This window comes from Saccopteryx leptura, chromosome 5, assembly GCF_036850995.1.
Source record: "Saccopteryx leptura isolate mSacLep1 chromosome 5, mSacLep1_pri_phased_curated, whole genome shotgun sequence".
NCBI lineage: Eukaryota > Metazoa > Chordata > Mammalia > Chiroptera > Emballonuridae > Saccopteryx > Saccopteryx leptura.
The window spans coordinates 9,227,433-9,248,748 of NC_089507.1; the positions used below are offsets into that span (position 1 = coordinate 9,227,433).

Below are 21,316 nucleotides of genomic sequence, written 5' to 3' on the forward strand. Positions count from 1 at the left end.
TTTATTTTGAAATGAAATTTAATGGGGTGACATTGATCAATAAGAGTACACAGGTTTCAGGTGCACGTCTCTATAGCATTTGAACTGTTGACTGTGTTGTGTGCCCATCACCCAAAGTCAAATCGTTTTTTGTCCCTTTGCTCCCCTCCCCCTACCCCTCCCCCTGGTAACCACCTGACTCTTATCTGTGTCCACAAGTCTCTGTTTTATATCCCACCACCGGGTACATATTTGTCCCTCTCTGCTCCCCTCCCCACCACCGCCACCCACCCCTCCACGCAACCCCTTCCCGTCCTGCCCCCAGCCCCACCCGTACTGCTCTGCCCGCCTCTCCTCCGGCCGTGCCCCTTGCTTCATGACCGGCATCTCGCCCTGACATGGAGTACCTGAACACTTGAACTGCTGAGTTCTGCAAAAACGTTATCTGATTATCATTTTCTCTGTATGTGATTCTATTCCAAAAATTTTTTACAAAAAGAGAAATAAGAGGAAATAGACATGGAGAATTCATATACTTCTCCAAACTAAAACTTCCTAAAATACCTCAAAATGTCTTTATTGTGAATGCAACAGTAGCCTAGAAGAAATCGTAAATAATAACTGAAAGCAGTGAAGAGTGAGATATGTTACTCTTTTTCAAAGGAGAAGATAAGAGGGAGCCTTCAAAGGAGCCAACTGCATTAAGAAACCCATCTTTCCCAATTCTTTTACCATCCACCACAAAAGACCGAGGGGCCAGCATCCTCTGTCTCCACGCTGGCCACCTGGGTCACTCTTTGCTCTCAGAGGCTAAGGATGATAGTAGAGATCATAGTGAAAGAAAAAACATGTGCCCTGTATTAGGCGGACAGAACCCCAATCCTGCTATCTGCCAGCTCCTCCTCACTGCAGGCGGGCCAGGGTAAAGCACAAGTGCAGACAACCGCCTGGCTTAGTCTCCCGTCGTAGAAAATGGGGAACAGCAATCCCCAAAGCCGGGAAATCTCAAGCAATGTCAACAGTAAGACTTTCAAGCATCACAGAAGGGCTGTTCAGAAAAGGGAATAAATGGACAACAGAAAAAGTGAGGCTGTACTGGAAAACAATATGACTAAGGTATGTTATGTTAGCTGTAGTTATTTACCCAAATAACTTGAGGTTAAGCATCTTACTTATGCTGTATATCTGCACTTACCTTCACTTACCTTTAATTCCTTTTTAACTTAAATTAGAAACATAAGAGAGCAATCATCTGAGACTGTCGCCTCCAAAACTATGAGCTAATCTATCTTAATTCATAAATTATACATATATTGAAATGCAAATAAGTACAGAGTTTATTTGCTATCATTGTTCAAATATACTTCATGAAAAGCTCTAAAATGAGGCAATTCCATTTAACACTTCTTAAATGACATTTTAAAAATATAGCTAAGAGGCCTTCTTTTATATTTAAATCTTACCAATCAAGTAACAAATTTAAATGTCATGAAGAATCACTCTGAAGAATCAAAATGGCATTCTGTATCCATGTTTAGTAGTGTCTTCCTCACAGCAGGTATTGTTTAAATATTTGATACTAAATTATCTTCTGCCAAATCTCTGCTAATGCTTAAGACACAGATCATCCTGCTTTACTTATTATTCAGATCATGAATACTGTTTAACAGTGTCTATTCTTTTAGTTTTAGTTGTTAACTATGTAAACTTTCTTTTGACAATATGTTTAAAACATCTTCTGTCACCTAAGTATGCTCCTTATTATTCTCAGACCATGGATAAAGCATATCAACTACTTTCAGAAATAATAAGGGGCTCCCCTAAGTAGTCGCTAACTAGTTGCTGTACACGAGCTGAAGCGAAAGGCTCTGATCAACCGTGTCACCTTGCAAACCTGGATGCAATGCAACTTTGTTCTAACACTTTCTAGGCTGTCCTGTCTTTTTAAAGAAAAGATTGTATCAGAGCCACTGGCTGGATTCTGGAATACAAGTTAACAGGACAAGACACCCTATAAACTTTAAAGAATCTCTGTTTCCCCCACATCCTGCTTTGAGCTGTAAAAGGAGACTTAGCATTTGGATTATATAAGCACTGTCAATTTCCTTCCACATCTTTCAAAGTCAGGTATCTTCATTCAGATTTATTTATTGAAAATTACCACTCACTTATCACAAAAAATATCTAAAATTCAACAATAGAAATGTAGCAGCTCTTTCAGAACACTTTAAAATTTACACATTCAAAACCAGTTAAGAAGAATGGAATTCTAACATCCTAACAAAGTGCAAAAGATTTTAAGTATTTAATTTTATCCCATCATGCAAATTATTTCAAAAAGTTTTAAAGATTATACACACAAAACAAGCAGGTAGGCAGATCATAAAAATGAACTGAGACCAATCTCCCTCACCCCATAATATCTATGTACCCCAAAATAAATATAACAAATTAGGTTGTGAGATTTATTCCTACAAGCATAACCTATGCTGAAATCATTCTGGGCAATTCAAGTGCAACGTACATATGTTTTTCTCATAAAAATAATTGATTACTGATTACTTTTCATAATATATCCTATAAGCCTTCGGAAATACAATACTGCACCTAAAATGACATAACTGTACATTAAAAAAAAACAAATCCCTTCTCACACCACTGCACCCACACAAGAAGCTAGTCTGTCACCATAATGATCATACTTTGTTTTTGTTTAGGGGGTTGCAACTAACATTTCAGATATTCACTTCACCATTCCTTGATTATACACTAAAGGTAACAAAGAACAAAGAAGTGTTCCAACTTAGTGTTGCTATTTCAAGACACGAAAAGGTCATCTCTTGCGTCATCGATGCGATTCCAGAAATAAGAGTTGTTATCTCCTGTCTCTTCATATATATTTTAAGGAAAATCTAATCTCTGGGAAAGAGCAGATTTACTGACTTCCCTGCCTACTGGTACGTCATCAAAGCAGATACCGCTCCCCAGTCTGCTGGCTCCTGTCCATCGTTCTGCCTGAGAGAAACTCAGCTGACCTGCCCATCATTGTAAGATGAGTCAGGCTCCAACAGTATATAGTGTAAAAAGACAAGTGCGTGATAAGAATCTAAACCATCTAAATTTTTCCTAGTTATAAATACAGAAAGTTGACTTGCTTAATAATAACGAAGAACAGTTTTTTATGCTTCTGAGAATTTCAGTCTCTACCAGTGAATATCAAATCCTCAAAGTGCACAAAATGTACCCTGCAAAAAATACAGGCCTATTGCAGGGCAGGGAAAGGCTTAAAAACCAAAACAAAAAATAAAAACACTGTTTATCTGATGATTGTTAAAAGTAGGTTCAGGAATCAATCTTCAAAATACTATAAAAACGTTAGTGATGTCTGAAGCACACCTCCACTGGCCACCCCCTCCATCTTCCATGATTTGTCTGGAACCAGACTCAGGAACCCTGGAGTCCGCATCACCAAGGTCCCCCTCCCTCTGCATTTTACACAGCTGTCCCACTAAGAAACTGAGTCTATCACGTCTGAGAAACCAGTGTATCTAGAACACCAACACATCAACATTGTTAATGAACGTTACAGCGGTCTAGAAGAATTTCTCAATATTCCGTATGAATTTTAATATTTCTACAACTTGCCGTTTTGAAATGACTAAACTACTACATATCCCCCAAATCTGGCAGAATAAATATTTGAAATTACCTGTAAAAAATTACTTTTAGGTCCTGGCCGATTGGCTCCAGCGGTAGAGCATCGGCCGGGCATATGGAAATCTCAGGTTGGATTCCCGGCCAGGGCACAGAGGAGAAGCACCCATCTGCTTCTCCACCCCTCCCCCTCTCCTTCTTCTCTGTCTCTCTCTTCCACTCCCGCAGTAAAGGATCTATTGGAGCAAAGTTGGCCCGGGCGCTGAGGATGGCTCCATGGCCTCCGCCTCAGGCGCAAGAATGGCTCCAGCCCCAATGGAGCAACAACTCAGATGGGCCAAGCATCACTCCCTGGTGGGCATGCTGGGTGGATCCTGGTCAGGTGCATGCGGGAGTCTGCCTGACTGCCTCCCTGTCTCTAACTTTCGAAAAATACAAAATAAATAAATAAATAAGTTACTTTTAGAGAAGCTAATTAAGGAAATGTGATTTTTTAAAGTTTATCAACTATAAAGGACTAAATCTGAAAGCAAAATAGTTCAGTAGTTAGAAATCTAGAAAACTAAATAGAAACCCTGAGAATGATCTGAATTGTTACAATTTTAAACCAATTCCTTCAACAGGATCTCAATGTTAAAAGGTATTACCATTAATGTTGTCACAGTAGTAAAAGTATTCATCATTTAGAGAAGGACATGCCGACACCAAGTCCTGCAGGCCTGCGCCAGTGACAGTAAGACAACCCGAGAGGTTAAGGTGCTCCAAGTAAGGCAGCCCTCCGCCCAGAGCCAGAACCCTGTAAGAGAAGCAATTCAGCAGTTAGAACACGTTAATCCAGGAAGACTCACGTTCTCCAGTGGCCCACCAGACCGCTAGTAACAGACCTTTCAATGTGGTAATGAGGAAATTTAAGAATGTCCATAAAGGCCCTGGCCGGTTGGCTCAGCGGTAGAGCGTCGGCCTAGCGTGCGGAGGACCCGGGTTCGATTCCCGGCCAGGGCACACAGGAGAAGCGCCCATTTGCTTCTCCACCCCTCCGCCACGCTTTCCTCTCTGTCTCTCTCTTCCCCTCCCGCAGCCAAGGCTCCATTGGAGCAAAGATGGCCCGGGCGCTGGGGATGGCTCTGTGGCCTCTGCCTCAGGCGCTAGAGTGGCTCTGGTCGCAACATGGCGACGCCCAGGATGGGCAGAGCATCGCCCCCTGGTGGGCAGAGCGTTGCCCCTGGTGGGCATGCCGGGTGGATCCCGGTCGGGCGCATGAGGGAGTCTGTCTGACTGTCTCTCCCTGTTTCCAGCTTAAGAAAAATGAAAAAAAAAAAAAAAAGAATGTCCATAAAACATGGTAACTAACCTCATCCTTGGGCAGGAATGCATTTGACTTTTTAAAAAACAAAGCATTTCTGTATAATTGAAATTAAGTTGTCTGTCAAACTAAATTGGCTGTTTTAACTTCTGTTAACTGTATCCTCAAGGTAACAATTAAGAAAATAACTCTTAAAAAGATACGACAACGGGAAAAAAGGAATCAAATAATATATTATATAGATAACTTTAAATGTAAATCAAGTACTCCTATTACAAAGCAAAGATTAGCAGACTGAATTTAAAAATAAAAACATGATGTATCTGTAACACTACCTATAAGAGACCTCACTTTCAATGCAAAGACACAAAGAGGTTAAATATAAAAGCATGAGCAAACATATTCCACACCAAAAGTCACCAAGAGTGCCAGGGTGGCTACACTGCTGTCAAACAACACAGACTTTAAATTTTTCAAAGAGGTTGCAAGAGACAAATATAGTAATATACGATAAAGCAATTATAAACACACACACCTAACAACTGAGCCCCAAAATATATGAAACAAAAAGAAGAGAAAAATAGGTCTGCAAAACTAGTAAGGAGACTTTGATACCCCATTTTCAAAATAAATAGAACAATTAGACAAAAGATCAACAGAGAGATATAGAACATGAACCACATCATAATCAATTAGACCTAATAAACATATATAAAACACCCTAAGAACAGCAGAATATGCAATCTGTCTAGGATAGACCACATAACACCACTGGTTTTAATAATTTAAAAAGGATAAACTCACACAAAGTATATTTTCTGATCACAATGGAATCAAACTACCAATTAGTAATAAGAAAGAAAACTGGAAAATCGTTAACATGTAGATGTTAAACAATATTCTATTAAACAATCGATGAGCCAAAGCGAAAAAAATCACAGAAACACACACACACACACACACACACACACACACACACACACACACACACAGAAACTGAGATGAATGAAAACAAAACACAACAAACCAAAGCTGGTTTGCAGCAAAAATAGGGCCTACAGGAAACTTTAGAGTTGAGAACACCAACGTTAAAAATGAAGATCTTAAATCAATAAGCTAATTGAACACCTAGAATTAGAAAAAGAGCAAACCAAACTAAAAGCTAGAAAAAGGAAGTAATAATAGAGTAGAATTTTTTTAAAAACAGAGACTATAAAAATCATAGAGAAAAATCAATGAGACCAAAAATTGGTTCTTTTTGCTAGACTGCCTAAGAAAAGAAAGGGAGCTCAAATCACCAAAGTCAGAAAGGAGAGTTGGGACATTACTACCAATTATACAGAAATAGAAAGGATTATATAATAGTATCATAAACAATTGTGTGCCAAAAAACTGTATAACCTGGATGAAATGGACAAATTCCCTAAAGATATAAGAACTACCAAACTGACTCAAAAACAAAGAATTAAAAGAAGGAGGAGGAGGAGAATAAAAAAAAAATTAGAATAGACCTATTACAAGCAAGAAGCGCAAATTAGTAATTGAAAACCTCGAAACTAAGAGGCCAAAATCAGCTAGTTTCACTGGTGAATACTCCTAAACATTCAAAGAAGAATTAGCATAATCCTCTAGTGTCAGATGGATACTAGATTTATCAGGGTGATCACTTTGTAAGGTGTATGTATAAATGTCTAATCACTATGTTGTACACCTGAAACAAAATATTGTATGTCAATGTAATTGAAGAATTAATTTTTTAAAATCTTTCTCAATTTCTTCCAAAACAGTAAAGAAGAAGGCTTCATAGTCATTCTATAAAATCAGTGTTACCTTGATACTAAAGACAGAAAAAGGCATAAGAAGAAGAAATTACAGACCAAATCCCTGACAAATATAGATGCAAAAATCCTCAATAAATACTAGTAAACTAAATCCAGGAGCATTTTAAAAGAACTATACAACATTGCCAAATGGGTTTCAATCCAGGAATGCATGGGTGGTTCAACATATGAAAATAATCAACTTAGTACACCACTATGCACCAGGTTAACAGAAAGAAAGGCGGGGCACACAGTCATCTCAATTGATGTAGAAAAACCATTTGCAAAATCAAACACTCTTTCATGATAAAGACACTCAGAAAACTGGAACCAGGACAGACTCCCTCAATATAGTAAGGCCATATGTGGAAACCCGATATTTAACATACTCAACAGTGAAAGACTGAAAGCTCTTCCCTAAGATTAGAAACAAGATAAGGATGCCCACAAGGACGCTTCCATTTAATACAGTACTGAAAGTTCAGCAAAAGCAATGAGACCAGAAAAATAAATCAATAAATAACATCCAAACTGGAATTAAAAGTAAAATCATCTGTTTGTATATGACACGACATGACCTTACATGTAGAAAATGCTAAAGTCACAAAAACAGGTTAATAAATTAGTTCAATCAAGTAGAAGAATTCAAAATCAACATGCAAAAATTTCTATATACTAGCAATGAACAATCTAAAAAGAATTTTTAATTCCATTTACAATAGCATCAAAAGAAAATATTTAATGAATTTAATTAAGGCAAAACACATACACTGAAAACTACAAAACATTGTTTAAAAAATTAAAGAAATGAAAACAATGGCTCAAACACTTGTATGCCAATATTCACAGCAGCATTATTCACAGCAGATAAAAGGTAGAAACGAACCAAGTGTCCATCAATGATGAATAAACAAAACGTGGTATATACAGAATATTACTCAGTTATAAAAAGGAATGAAGTTCTAATACATGCTAAAACATAGATAAACCTTGAATATATTGTTAAATGAAATAAGCCAAACACAAGGACAAGTGTTATATTTCCATGATGTACTCATGACATATAATGAAAGTATATAACATAGACAGAAAGTAAAGTAGACTTCACCAGCGGCTGGGAGAAATGGGAGAATAGGAGTTACTGCTTGCTAGTTAACAGATTTTGTCTTGGGTGATGAAAAAGTTTTAGAAATAGTGGTGAAGGTTACACAACATTGTGAATGCACTTTAATGCACTGAGTTGTACACTTAAAACAGTTAAAATGGTAGGTAACCTTTATGATATATATTTTACCATGATTTTTTAAAGATGCATATAAACCTTGAAGCAAACACTAAATAAATGAGGTACCAACAAATACTGCAGTTAAAATAGATACTAAAAAACTGAATAGCCCTGGCCAGTTGGCTCAGCGGTGGAGCGTCGGCCTAGCGTGCAGAGGACCCGGGTTCGATTCCCGGCCAGGGCACACAGGAGAAGCGCCCATTTGCTTCTCCACCCCTCCACCGCGCTTTCCTCTCTGTCTCTCTCTTCCCCTCCCGCAGCCAAGGCTCCATTGGAGCAGGGATGGCCCGGGCGCTGGGGATGGCTCTGTGGCCTTTGCCTCAGGCGCTAGAGTGGCTCTGGTCGCAACATGGCGACGCCCAGGATGGGCAGAGCATCGCCCCCTGGTGGGAAGAGCATCGCCCCATGGTGGGCGTGCTGGGTGGATCCCAGTTGGGCGCATGTGGGAGTCTGTCTGACTGTCTCTCCCTGTTTCCAGCTTCAGAAAAATGGGAAAAAAAAAAACAAAACTGAATAAATAAATCCAAAAGAAGTCAGGAAGAAACAAGACAAGAACAAAGAAAAGATGAAACAAGGGAAAACAAACAGCAAGATGGCAGGAATAAATCTACCTGTATCAGTAATTCCATTAAATGTAAATGGTTTAAACAGATCAATTAAATAACAGTTCAACTGTACAATGCTCTTGTAACAAGCACCATTTAACATCTTGTCAAAACTTATGTCATTCATTTCTGAATAAAACATAATAATGCAAAAGGATACACTGTATGCTCTCCTAACTAGCACTTCCGTTCCCATAAGTTGAGCTCTTCTGTTTCCATAAGTTGAGTTGAAAGCCTACATGAATTATATTTGTTCTCTCACTGACACCAACTGTACTTGTTACAATTATTGAATTGAAATACTTTTTAAACCAACATAATGAATGCAAAAAAGTGGTTCTAAATATTCAATTTGTATTTTCTATTTCCTTAGTTTCTTTCACAGAAAATGCACACAAAATTCACTTTCTAACTTCATTCCAATATGTACTCAAAAACTACTTCTTTTCAAAGGCTTTCCTGTTCATCAATCACGAAGAAGCATTCTCAACATTCTCTAGCCTAGAACCTACTTTACTTTTCTTCAGAACATTTGGTTTGATATTATGATTATTATTTATTTCTACCAATACATTATAAACTGTACGAAAGAAGAACATTTGGATGGCTCCCTAGCAATTAGAACAGGGCAAGTAATGTAGTAGATGCTCAATAAATATCTAAATGATTAAGACTCCTTCAAGATAATCTGATTAAAAAGAGAACATTTGTGCAGAGGACCCGGGTTCGATTCCCGGCCAGGGCACACAGGAGAAGCGCCCATTTGCTTCTCCACCCCTCCGCCGCGCTTTCCTCTCTGTCTCTCTCTTCCCCTCCCGCAGCCAAGGCTCCATTGGAGCAAAGATGGCCCGGACGCTGGGGATGGCTCTGTGGCCTCTGCCTCAGGCGCTAGAGTGGCTCTGGTCGCAACATGGTGACGCCCAGGATGGGCAGAGCGTTGCCCCTGGTGGGCGTGCCGGGTGGATCCCGGTCGGGCGCATGCGGGAGTCTGTCTGACTGTCTCTCCCTGTTTCCAGCTTCAGAAAAATGAAAAAAAAAAAAAAAAAAGAACATTTGGACTCAAGATTGCAGACTCTTTTGACTGGCTACCAGTCCAAACAAGAGCAAATAGGATAGTTTCTGAGTTTCTCCTATCCCCAAATGAATTCTGCCCTGAATTCAAACTCTGAGCCTTATCTCTCACTAATCCCTAAATATATATCCTTCATTACAACCAAACTGGAATGCCAGTCTCCTCAAAACATTCCCCACCAAGTTCAATTTAATCTGCTAAAAATTGTATTTAAAAAAGAGACCATTGAGCCCTATGCTGGATGAATTTTCATTGTTTAACATGTCTGAAACCACATTACTAAAGAGCCTTAGTAAAATTCAAGTCTGTTAGAAGGTAGAACAATAAAACACATAATTTCCAAAGGCTCATATCAAAGATAATTGAATCATTACTGCACATTATTAATGCTGAGAACAACCACAGCAAAATAACCCATCAGAAGGCACAACAGTGCTTTGCGGTGTGCTCCAGTGACCCCCACTGCTTGGAACTGTCGCTTCTCCCACTGCCACCTGTCAAATCCTCCGTCTTCCCTCCAGGTCCAATTCAGTACCATTTCTTCATTACATTCTCTGATCATTTACTCTCTTCTTTGAATCTTTATTCAAAAATCCCTTAAAGCATGTACACAAATAATGCCCAGCTACAGAATAAGGTATACATACTTCCTTCTCTGTTACAAGTGCTAGAGGGTAGAAAGTCCTGTTATTCAAGGTGACATCCACTAGAGTACCACAGGAAATGTGCTGTAGGCATCTGCTACGTGTTCATTAAACTTTTCAATTTATGTTCTTCCACATGTCACAAAGTATTTGAACTAACTGAAATGAAACTTTTTGCTAAAGTTATCTTATTCCAACACTTTAAAGGCAGGACAAATAACTCTTTTGGTTAAATAAATCAGCTAAAAGGCGTGACACCTAGTTCAAAATTCTCTATTCCATTTGAGAATGAGACCATGTCCATTTCCTAAAACTGCAACCGATGACTTACCTGAGACCATGGTCTGTGATCTGATAACAACCAGACAGACTGAGAAACAGGAGCACACGTCCAGTCTCTTGATCAGACTTTTCACTCCCAGAGGAAACCAGGTCTTTGTCCCTAAGCAGTCTAGTCCTTGCTGCCTTTCCGCACAGTCCAGAGGACTCTGGGAGTGCTGACATAGTTCTGAGAGCCATTCCTGTACAACAGAATGAATGACCGCAATATGCGAAGGCTGGCGATGCACAATGCTGCTGCCAGCAGACACTCGTCCTTAGTCCGACAATGTCCTTACTGTAACAACCAGAGGAAGAGCAGCTCAGCTCGGGGGCTGTCTCCACGACACAGAGACTTTCCACGTTTCTGTGTCGCCACTCCACAGCATCTTCAATATCGGCCAGGTCTTCGGCATCTAACATCCACACGTAAGGAGAAGGGAAGTTTTCAGAAGACACAGGCTTAGTCCAGGGGTGTTCATTATCAATTTCTTCTCCAATGCCCTTGTTAGTTAAATCCTGCACATGAGCATGCTGCTTGGTGGACTGCACGGCAATGTCTTTATTTTTCCATGCAGTCGAAGTAATTTTGCTTGCAGAAGTTTCCGAAAGGCCACTCTGAAAAGATGTCAGGATCCCAAGAGCTCTAGAAACCTTCTCTAGAGCCACATCTGTGATTTTCTCACACCCAGACAGATCGAGGTGCCGAAGACTCTGGCAGCACCCAAGCCAAGACCAACTGTGGTTAAGAGGGAACAGACTGTTAGTGGGCAGTGGCAAGTCTTCAAAAGCACTTGACTATATGAAAATAGGTAAGACATAAAAGGAAGACTTTAAATCTACTACAATCAAACATTTACTGAATATATAAGGTCTACCGGAAAGTTCTGTCCGTTTCTATCACAACAAGTTTCAACACGTAAGCACGTTTATTTGGCGCATGTTTGCCTCTCTATTTTTATCACTTAATGTATACATACTGACGTAGCAAATTAACTAAAACAAAGTTGGTTCACGTTAGTCTTATGTGTGAAGCGATAGTGTACCCATGGCTACTGATAAAGTTCATTTACGCCACTGTAATTTTTACGAATTTCAACAAGGAAGAAAAGCTACAGAAGCATGTAGAAATTTATTGAAAGTGTTTGGTGAAGGAATAATACTGACTATCACTTGTTTTTGTCCTTACAAAATTTTTTGAAGGGCAAAAAATCCAAAAATGAAGAAGATATCAAACAAGCACTGGTTCAATTTTTCGCATCAAAAGATAAAACATTTTTCAAAAATGGGATATACAAATTGCCCTCATGCTGGCAAGAAATTAATAATAATGGCAATTATATTATTTAATAAAGTTTATTGACGGTAAGAAAAATTTGTATTTTGTTTTATTCCAAAAACGGACAGAACTTTCCGGTAGACCTTATATATTGTCAGTCACTATTTTAGATGCTAGAAATACAAAAACACAATCAAAGTAATTAGGAACTAAGAGTACAGCTAACCTAACAGAAGGCCAGGAAAGAAAACTTAGTTTTTTTACTGACAAGTCCCCAGTCGAGGGAAGGCTGTGCACACGTGAGGAAAGGAGTGACCGCTGACTAACGCAGGAAGCTCAGAGGCCACGCGCCCGAGGACCGGGCACAGCCTCGGCCAGGGCGGAGGCCAGCTCTCCCTCTGACACGGGACAGGGGCTGGGACAGACGCTGCGGTGCAGAGGGGACAGGGAGGTCTCCCACAAAGGAAACTGGTGGCACTCAAAGAAATAAACTGTCAAGAGTGAGTGTACCTTGAAGAAAGTGTTATCATTTCAGAATCAACACGGAGAATGCAAGAGGGAGCTTTGCCAAATGGTACTTGGAACCAACTAAAACTGAACACACTTAGAAACCTCAGTGCACAGCAAGGCTCTAAGGCCAGACACAATACAGGACTGTGAGAACGGTAGAACGATACAGACTGGGTGTTGAGCCGGCTAAGACCGGACCAGGCAAGAGGCAGAGAAGTGGAGGTGCTATCACGTTAAGTCACACGTGGCTGAGAGTTGACAGTAAAAAGTAATAGTATGATTGCACTACTATTTTGCAAATGAGGAACTACAATGCAATTCTACAGACTCAGAGTTAGAAGTCATATTTAAATATTCAAAAAGAACTAACCTGTCAAACGCAGAATCTGAAATGTCAGTTTGGGTGAGGTCCAGATGCTCCAGGTTAGGGCAAAGCTCCAAAATCTGCCTGACCTGGAGGGGAAGGGTCACCGTGAAGCTCGACAGACACGACTTACACACGAGACGCAACTTCTAGGACATGACATAAGCCAGGGTTCTCAAACAGTCGTGCGTATAAAAATCGCTTCAAATCCTCATTGTCAATATATACTCTGGGCTCAAACCCCGGAAAATCTACTTTAGTAATTGTGAAATCAGAACCAGGGAATTTACACTTCTAAGGAATAGCCAAGGAGATTCTGACCTAAGACGTCACAAGACAGATTTTTATAGAACTGAGACTGGATTTCACCTGCCCATCTTACCGTGCCTCACATACTGTAAAGATTCATACAAAACCGCACATCCTCACCTATGTCTGTAAAGCTGAACAAACTGTTTAACCTCTTCTCCTCTCTGTACCCTTTTCTATAGTGTGTACAAAGTGATATCTACATACAGAGACTACTGTGAGAACAGACAGAACAATATTAAAGTCAGCAGTGTACGCCTACCCCTGGGAGGACTCGCATGGGTCCAGTTTGTTTGTTTCTTTCTTGTAAATTAAACTCAGGAATAAGCAAAGCAAATTGAGATCATCGCTAGTTTTTGTTAATACCCAAACTAGTGCTAATTCATACATACCATTTTGCTGGAAACGGCAGAGCTGTATGCTAATACTAAAGTTTTTACAGAAGTACCAACATATGGCAGAACATTATGAATTAAGCCATGGAGTAAACGCTTTTCCATTTGTGCAATGCTGATAGCAATCGACTCCTCTGCAGACTCTTCTGTAAAATGAATTCAAAAGTCTAAGAACTTGATACACTAATTATAATTAGGCTACTCAAGGAATCACCAAATCATTCAATATGAAATACTTTCGCTATCCTTAAACTAATTTATGTACGTATGCCAAGCAAGTTAAACGGACAAGGTCTCCCTCTCGGGGGCTGCACATATGTAACAGGTCTGGCTTCAACTAAAAAGAAGTGGGGAATAAAGGGAGCTTTACAATGAGACGAAGGGAAGTTTTTAATTTATTTTTTCATATACTTCAAGCTTGAAAGTGGATTTTCGTTTCAAGGTAGGCAGCAGAAGAAAAGAAAAAACAACTCCAGTTTCAGAAACTGAAAAAAATTGAATACTTGAAAAATATTGGGAGTTCTTCAAGAGAATACAAGACATCAAAAAAAAAAAGAACTATAATAAAAGTACCATTTGTTATTTTACCTAATAAAAGGGACACAGAGCTGGAAGAGGTCTGAAACAATTAAGTTAGCCTGGTCATAATGAATCAAGCAAAGGAAAAGGGCCTTAGGATTTTCAAGAAGTCAAAAACGAGCATGGCTTTTGCTTTTTGTTTAGGAAGTTCTGGAGGGCATGAATGTTTACAATAGGATACACTACTGTAACAGCAAACACAGCAACAAAACTACAAACTTGATATAAGGAAAAAAATACACCACACTAAAAAGAATGAACTAATAATTTTATCACCTTTCTCAAGGCCCTACTGTTGCTCTGCTTTGAAGATATAACTTAACAGTTTAATTGAATAAGTTAATGAAATCTCATAAAAAAAAATATAGCTGACAAAATGAACATAAGTAAAAAGAAAAATTCCGAATTGTAACTAAAGGTTCCATGTCTATGGATATTATCCAAAATTCTTCCTTTAGCCAGACAGATATATTTATATATCTATATAGATATATAAATATAAAATGTAGGGTTAAAAATAACTTTTAGTTAACACTATTTATTCTCCTATAATTTTATTCCCAAATGATTCTTCTTTCTGTGGCCCTCTGTATCTGAAAGTATATCATTTACTATGAAATCTTAAAACATTAACTTCTCTACAACACAGAAGTAAGGGGACAGACAGCCAAGCTGAAAAAGCACCAACACAGAGGGCAGATCCAAAGTTTAGTCTGCGAGCCACTGAACAACTGAACGGACATATTATCTTTGAAGGCCTTAACCTTAAAGCCTTAATTTGCCCCCTTCAATACAAAGGACAACAACAGCCTTCACTTTAGCTACCTTCAGGTGTGGAGGGAGACAGACACAGTTTGGTAAAGCCTTTGAAACTCAACGTGGGCATTATGAATTAATTTTCTAGAATGGATAAACCAAGTCTTCCCTAGGGTGACACCTGTGTAAAGACCTACTTCCTTAAGGTCTTTGCTCAAATTTCTCAGGGGACCCTACCTAATCACTCTATTTAAAATCCTAACTTCTTTCCTCTTCCTGGCGTTCCTGCCCTTCTTAATTTTTCTCCACAGCACTGACACTATCGAATAAATTATACATTTTGCCTGCGTTTATTAACTGCCTACCCTCTCCAAATTTTCAGCTAAACAAGGCCAGAGATTTCCCCCCTTCTGTTCACTATTGACCCCAAGCTCAGAAAGTACGTGCCTCTAACTGGAACAGACCTTTCTTCCTTATGCAGCACGTTCAAACTATATCAAAATGTAGCACTCTCATTTCATAAAATAAACCTGCTACTGAGAGAATGATCTTTAAATTTACAGTCCTTATGCTCCACACATTTAGTTCTTTTGCCAGACCAGCTTGCTATTTTTTAAGTGCACAACTTAGAATAAAAATTTCCTAGAGGTTCAGTTTTACCAAGTAGAAGGATATTCTATCTGCTAATTTGTTTTTTTACTATTTCATCTTTAGTAAATTACCTGAATAATATCTACAGCAAACTTTATGTTCTTCTCCATTCCAAAACAGCATCTTTCTACACTCTATTAACATGCATTTCTCATTATGTATCTTGAATTAAGAATCATGTCTTCTAAATTCTCGCCCGTGAGTATTTTAAGGCCAGATAAAGTCTTATTTGCCCATGAATTCTTCCCTAGTGCTCAACGAATGGCTGTACTAGTCCCTTACCACTTGCAAAGACTTCTCAATAGATTACTTCTCAATTCTACAATCATGTGAGGCAAGTGGTATGACTGTTCACAAATGAAAAAACGATTCATATGGGGGCATAAACAGTGACGGAAGGACCCTTGACCTGGGGTGGTGACACACACTGACAACATACAAATCATGTGTTACAGAACTGTGCATCTCAAACTGTATCATTTTATTAACCAATGTCACCTCAATAAATGTTTTTTAAAAAAAAAGAAAAACAGATTTAACAGCATCATGCTCCTTCTTCTGGGCCACCGATGACTCAATAAATACTATTCAATGATCAAATGAGCACATTTAAAAAACGTACTATTAACTACAAAGCACTACAGTGAGTGTGTATTATTTCAAGAAAAACAGCCATCATTTCCTAATTTTTAAAGTATTTAAATATAAAAACATATGGAAAACAACCTAGAGATCACTTCAAACAGAAAACATTGTAAATTTGCTGCTTATTTCTTCAAATTTTAAAAATATGCTTCAAAAAGTTCTTTAGAAAATTCTTTTACAAATTTCTTTAGAAAACACGAAATACATAAATCTCAACACCGAAGTATTACCTTGTTTGACATAAATTATTAAAGCGCCATGTAATAATTTCATTTCCAAACACAGCTTACCAGATTCATCGACATCGGCATCTTCATCCCATTCCTGAAAAGCACGGCTCTCGTCCCTTCTATTTCTCACCCACTCCTCATCAGGTTCCGTATCAAGCTCAGTGGCAGGACCGCTGTACCAGTCACCTACTCAACAGACAAACAGGGACAAAGTACGGTCAGCCGGGCTACCATCTCCAAAATCAACTATCTGTAATAAAATCTCTGCACAGAGAAAATATTTGATCCCTGGCAATGGGCCAGGCCAGATATTGTTAGAAACACATAGTATGATTAAAAAATTACACTTAAATAAGCAAAGAATTCAATTTCAGACATACTAAAAAGAACAATGAAAAATAATTAGCCATACTCTTACCGGCGATTTTGGCAATCACTGACAACAACCTAACTTTCCCCTACAGTGGCTGCACGCTGGCTCCAGCAAGGTCCCTAATCAACAACAGAAAGCAGGACTTTCTGCCGGCAGTAAACTAGTCCGCAATTCAGAGGTAGGCAGAAACGAAGTCAAAGGGAAAGATTAAGGCAAAAATTAGTTAACTAAGGAAACAAAGGAAAGATTATGGTTTCATAAATTTAAAGATTCTGGAGAATACCCCACTTAATCAAATGATATGATTGTGAAGTGAGAGAAATGCAGAATTAATTTACTAAACTCCCAACATTACACTTAAGGTTGGCTTTCTCAACCTCGACACTGCTGTCCAGGCTGGGGAACGCTCGGCTTAGGGCTTGTCCTGTGCTACACAGGGTGCTCAGCGGCAGCCCCTGGCTCGCCTGCTGAAGACAGGTAGGTGCACATATTCCCCCAGTCGGAACAAACCAAAATGTCTCCAGACACTTCAAAACTTCCCCTGGAGGGGGGTAAAATCAATTCTGAGTGAGAGCCATTGGAAACAAATACTGTAAATAAGTAAAAACCATTTTTATTGAAACTTTTTAAGCATACTAAAACAAAATAAAGAAACATATTACGATCCACTTCACAGAAGTCTAGCACAGAATCAGCACATTTGAGCTTTAATGAAATAGTACCTACATTAGGTATTAATTGCTAATTAGTCATCATTACAAATATAGCTAAGCAAAAACATATTTGAAATATTCGTATTTGTCTTGTTCGACTTTTCGTATCCTACAACTAATAGAAAAAATTACTCCACCACACAAAAATAGTAATTCTAATGATCTGGCTCATATAAGTCTACCTGCTACTCCAAACAGCTGCACTCAAAAAATGTTAAATATCTAATGACAGCATATTTTATTAATGTAAAAAATAATCAGATTCATAATTTAATTATGTGAGAAATATTGATTTCCATGTCAAAGTAACAAATTATAGAAAACTAAAAATAACTTAATGTAAATTTTGAGGTTAATACTCACCTAGAAGAAATTATTTTAATTTAATGACAAAAAATATATACACAATATTAGCTACATATATCCTGTGACTGTACTGTATGCTCATGAAATTTTTCTTTAATTGTTCACATGTAAAAAAGTAACTTGTCACATAAAATTAATTTTGACTGAATGAGGCAATACTAATCACAAAAAAATATGCTAGAAACAAAAACCAGATTGTTATATTGAGCCACTGCCAAAAGGGAGCCTACCAGCACCTCATCTCTATATTTCATGTAATTAATGTGTTCTGTACTTTTTAAATACTCAATCTAATGATTTAAAGCTGTTCTGACATCCTATTAATTTTATTTCTAACTTCTGTCGTGGAAAATTCCAAACACAGTCAAAAGGAGGAAGAAAAATTGCTTTGACAAAGTAGCATAAGGAACACCCATGTACTCATCACCTATCTTCAGCAATCAGCTACATCTTGCCAATTATTTTGCATTCTCTCTCCAACTATTTTTTCCTGATTAAATTAAAGGAAATTGCACACCTCGCGTAATTCACCCATGAATACTTTTCATTCAGCTTTGCTAGCTTCTCCAAAATGCATAAAAAGAAAACAATGTAACTCGGAAATCTACCTTTTAGTCACCTCTCAGTTTCCTCCTTGGCCTTTCTTATTAATGTCTATGAGTATTCATCTTTAAAAAAAAAAAAAAGGCAAATATTTTTGAAACAAAGTCAGTCCCATTTACCTACCTCTGGCCCAATGAACAGGGTAAAGATGTTTCCAAAGCGATCCAGTCTTTGCCAGCTGAGACCATTTGGTGCTCACTTGACTGCATCGACATAACTCTTGAGGATTAAGATAACTGAAAATTGACAGCATTACCTCAGGAGGAAGATGAGTTATACCTGTGGATCGTCCTGACACTTCCGCTTCTGAAACAAAAAAGAAAACTTTAGCACTACAGGCTGTAAGAACAAATGCAGTAGAGGTTACAGTCACATTTCTACAAATAAAATCAAGTGCCTAAAGTCCACTCCTTCCTGCTTGCAAGATATGAGAAGGAAGTAACATGGATTAGAGGTAACATGGGGAAGTTCAACTTGTTAAGAATCCGCAGGGTTAAACTATCATGGCCCAAATCATACTTCATCAGTGGGAGTTACAATAGCGAACACAGAATCTACTTCCTCTTACAAAGGCGTCACAGAAAAAAACAATACTTACTTTGTAGCCTAAGCAGCATCATTTGAAAAAGGAACCCAACAGGTTGTACAGCTTTAAATCAACAAGGGTAGAGTCTGCCAGATTATGAGATCTCCAGGCATTTTTAATGACATACACAAATCTCACACTTTCCAGCCCTGCATTACGACTCCTGTCAGTGTCTTCCTAGTGTTCCCTCTTTTCACGTTTCATAATAAGAGGTCTGTGGAATCTGCATTCTTTAAGCTGCAGGTGCCCTAACCTACTTATCCGCACATTATTTATAAACCAGTTGAAACAATATACTCTAAATATTTCTAATGTTGGCCTACATTTATCAGGAATCCTTTGTCAGCAACTATTAGGCATTGGTTGTCTAATTTCCTATAATGTGTTGTTTCAGTAGCAATTTTCTGGAAAAATGCAAATAAGGCATACAATAAAGAATATAAAAGGTTTATCGTTGAAGCACTATGAAGAATTGAGGACTCTATCTGATTTGTCTTGACAAAACTACAGAAATGCTATGATCAAATCACCTGAACCTAACCCTTTCAAATGGCAAATGTTTTAGAAATAATGCAGCTATATTCTTCTTTGAAGGGGTGGGAAAACTACATGTGATGCTTTTAAATCCCATGTTCTACTTCAATTAAACCAGACACAACAGGTCTTGGCTTGGTGTCTAAGGCACAAGCTGAATTTCAGAGCAAAGCATACAAGCTTTATGGGTTTAATTATAGCTCAAACTACAAAACCTTTCTTGTTTCAACATGCACCTCACCTACTTTATTAAATAAAAATAACAGAAAAGGACCAATTTCAACAAACTTTAAACTATTTTACTAGAAGTATCATTGCTTTTGTCTGTCTAGAAGAATCAAAGGAAATTCTACGAACCTAAGGATGCCAATTTTCTAAATGATGTCTGAGAAGGCAAAGCTATTGAAGAAACAAGGATAAAAACGTAGTCTCAGGAAAAAGTGGGCACGTTTTGCTCGCCTTTCTCACTTGTTTTCTCAAAGTAAGTGCGCACAGAAAAAGTCTGCCTCTCACACTCACTGTCCTGTGTTACCCGACGTAAGCTAAGAGAGGGACACGTGAGAAAAGACGGAGAAAAAGCAGAAATGATTCTGAAAACTGATGGAAACAACAGGGAAAAGATAAAGCAGCCACCATGGTCAATGAAACTCATAAAGTTGGACAGCAAAGTGCTCTGTATATGGTAGTTTTCAGTAAATTTGATAGGACAATTTTTATTCTTTGATGTATATATAAATCCCTCTAAGAAAGACTACATTACACGTGGCCCAAGCATATGAGATATGAAATTATCAGACACTCAATTCTAACATAGAAACTACTGTGTTCAATTAAATTTATACTTGAGGCCCTGGCCGGTTGGCTCAGTGGTAGAGCGTCGGCCTGGCGTGCAGGAGTCCCGGGTTCGATTCCCGGCCAGGGCACACAGGAGAGGCGCCCATCTGCTTCTCCACCCCTCCTCCTCTCCTTCCTCTCTGTCTCTCTCTTCCCCTCCCGCAGCCAAGGCTCCATTGGAGCAAAAGATGGCCTGGACACTGGATATGGCTCCTTGGCCTCTGCCCCAGGCGCTAGAGTGGCTCTGGTCCTGACAGAGCGACGCCCCAGATGGGCAGAGCATCGCCCCCTGGTGGGCAGAGCATCACCCCTGGTGGGCGTGCCGGGTGGATCCCGGTCGGGCGCATGCGGGAGTCTGTCTGACTGCCTCCCCGTTTCCAGCTTCAGAAAAATACAAAAAAAAAAAAAAATTATACTTGAAAATGGCTTAAATTATTCCTCAGACAAAATCTCAAGTTCTTATCAACAGAAAACAAATGGCTTTGGTAATAAATCATCTGTTACCTAAACGAGTCTCACCTTTATCTGACTTTTCATCCACTGAGTACTTAAAAACCTTCTGTCGCTCTTCAGCCTGATTCCACAGGCTGAGGCCTCGAAGGAGTTCTGCCGTATCCTTCTGAGAGCAATGCTGTGCAATCACTTTCTTTTTGATATCCTTAAGCTCTTCATAGGTAAAATATTCCATCAACATGGGTTGAAAAACCTAAATTAAAACAGTAATAAGGAAGATACTTCATTGGTTTTGTTTTATGATACACCAATAACTTAAATTATTAATGGCTCAAAGGTAGTACTATGACCACCTATTTCGAAGAGAAAAATTTTAGTTACCACTGAATTAGTTTACCCAAAAATTACAGAGAAGAGTATCACCAAAAAGATCTTTCTCTCTATGAATTCTCTGCT

General features: G+C 38.7%; 1 protein-coding gene across 1 annotated transcript in view; it reads right to left on the bottom strand.

Moving 5' to 3' along the window:
* FBXL5 (F-box and leucine rich repeat protein 5) overlaps positions 1 to 21,316 on the bottom strand; it is a 40,224-nt gene that overhangs the window by 3,224 nt on the left and 15,684 nt on the right. Inside the window, exons 4-10 of the mRNA XM_066384987.1 lie at positions 20,927 to 21,113; positions 18,577 to 18,759; positions 16,459 to 16,584; positions 13,535 to 13,683; positions 12,840 to 12,922; positions 10,694 to 11,419; positions 4,281 to 4,429 (exon numbers count right to left, since the gene is read on the bottom strand). Of these exons, the coding sequence (XP_066241084.1) occupies positions 4,281 to 4,429; positions 10,694 to 11,419; positions 12,840 to 12,922; positions 13,535 to 13,683; positions 16,459 to 16,584; positions 18,577 to 18,759; positions 20,927 to 21,113 (1,603 nt within the window). The remainder of the gene's footprint in view (positions 1 to 4,280; positions 4,430 to 10,693; positions 11,420 to 12,839; positions 12,923 to 13,534; positions 13,684 to 16,458; positions 16,585 to 18,576; positions 18,760 to 20,926; positions 21,114 to 21,316) is intronic.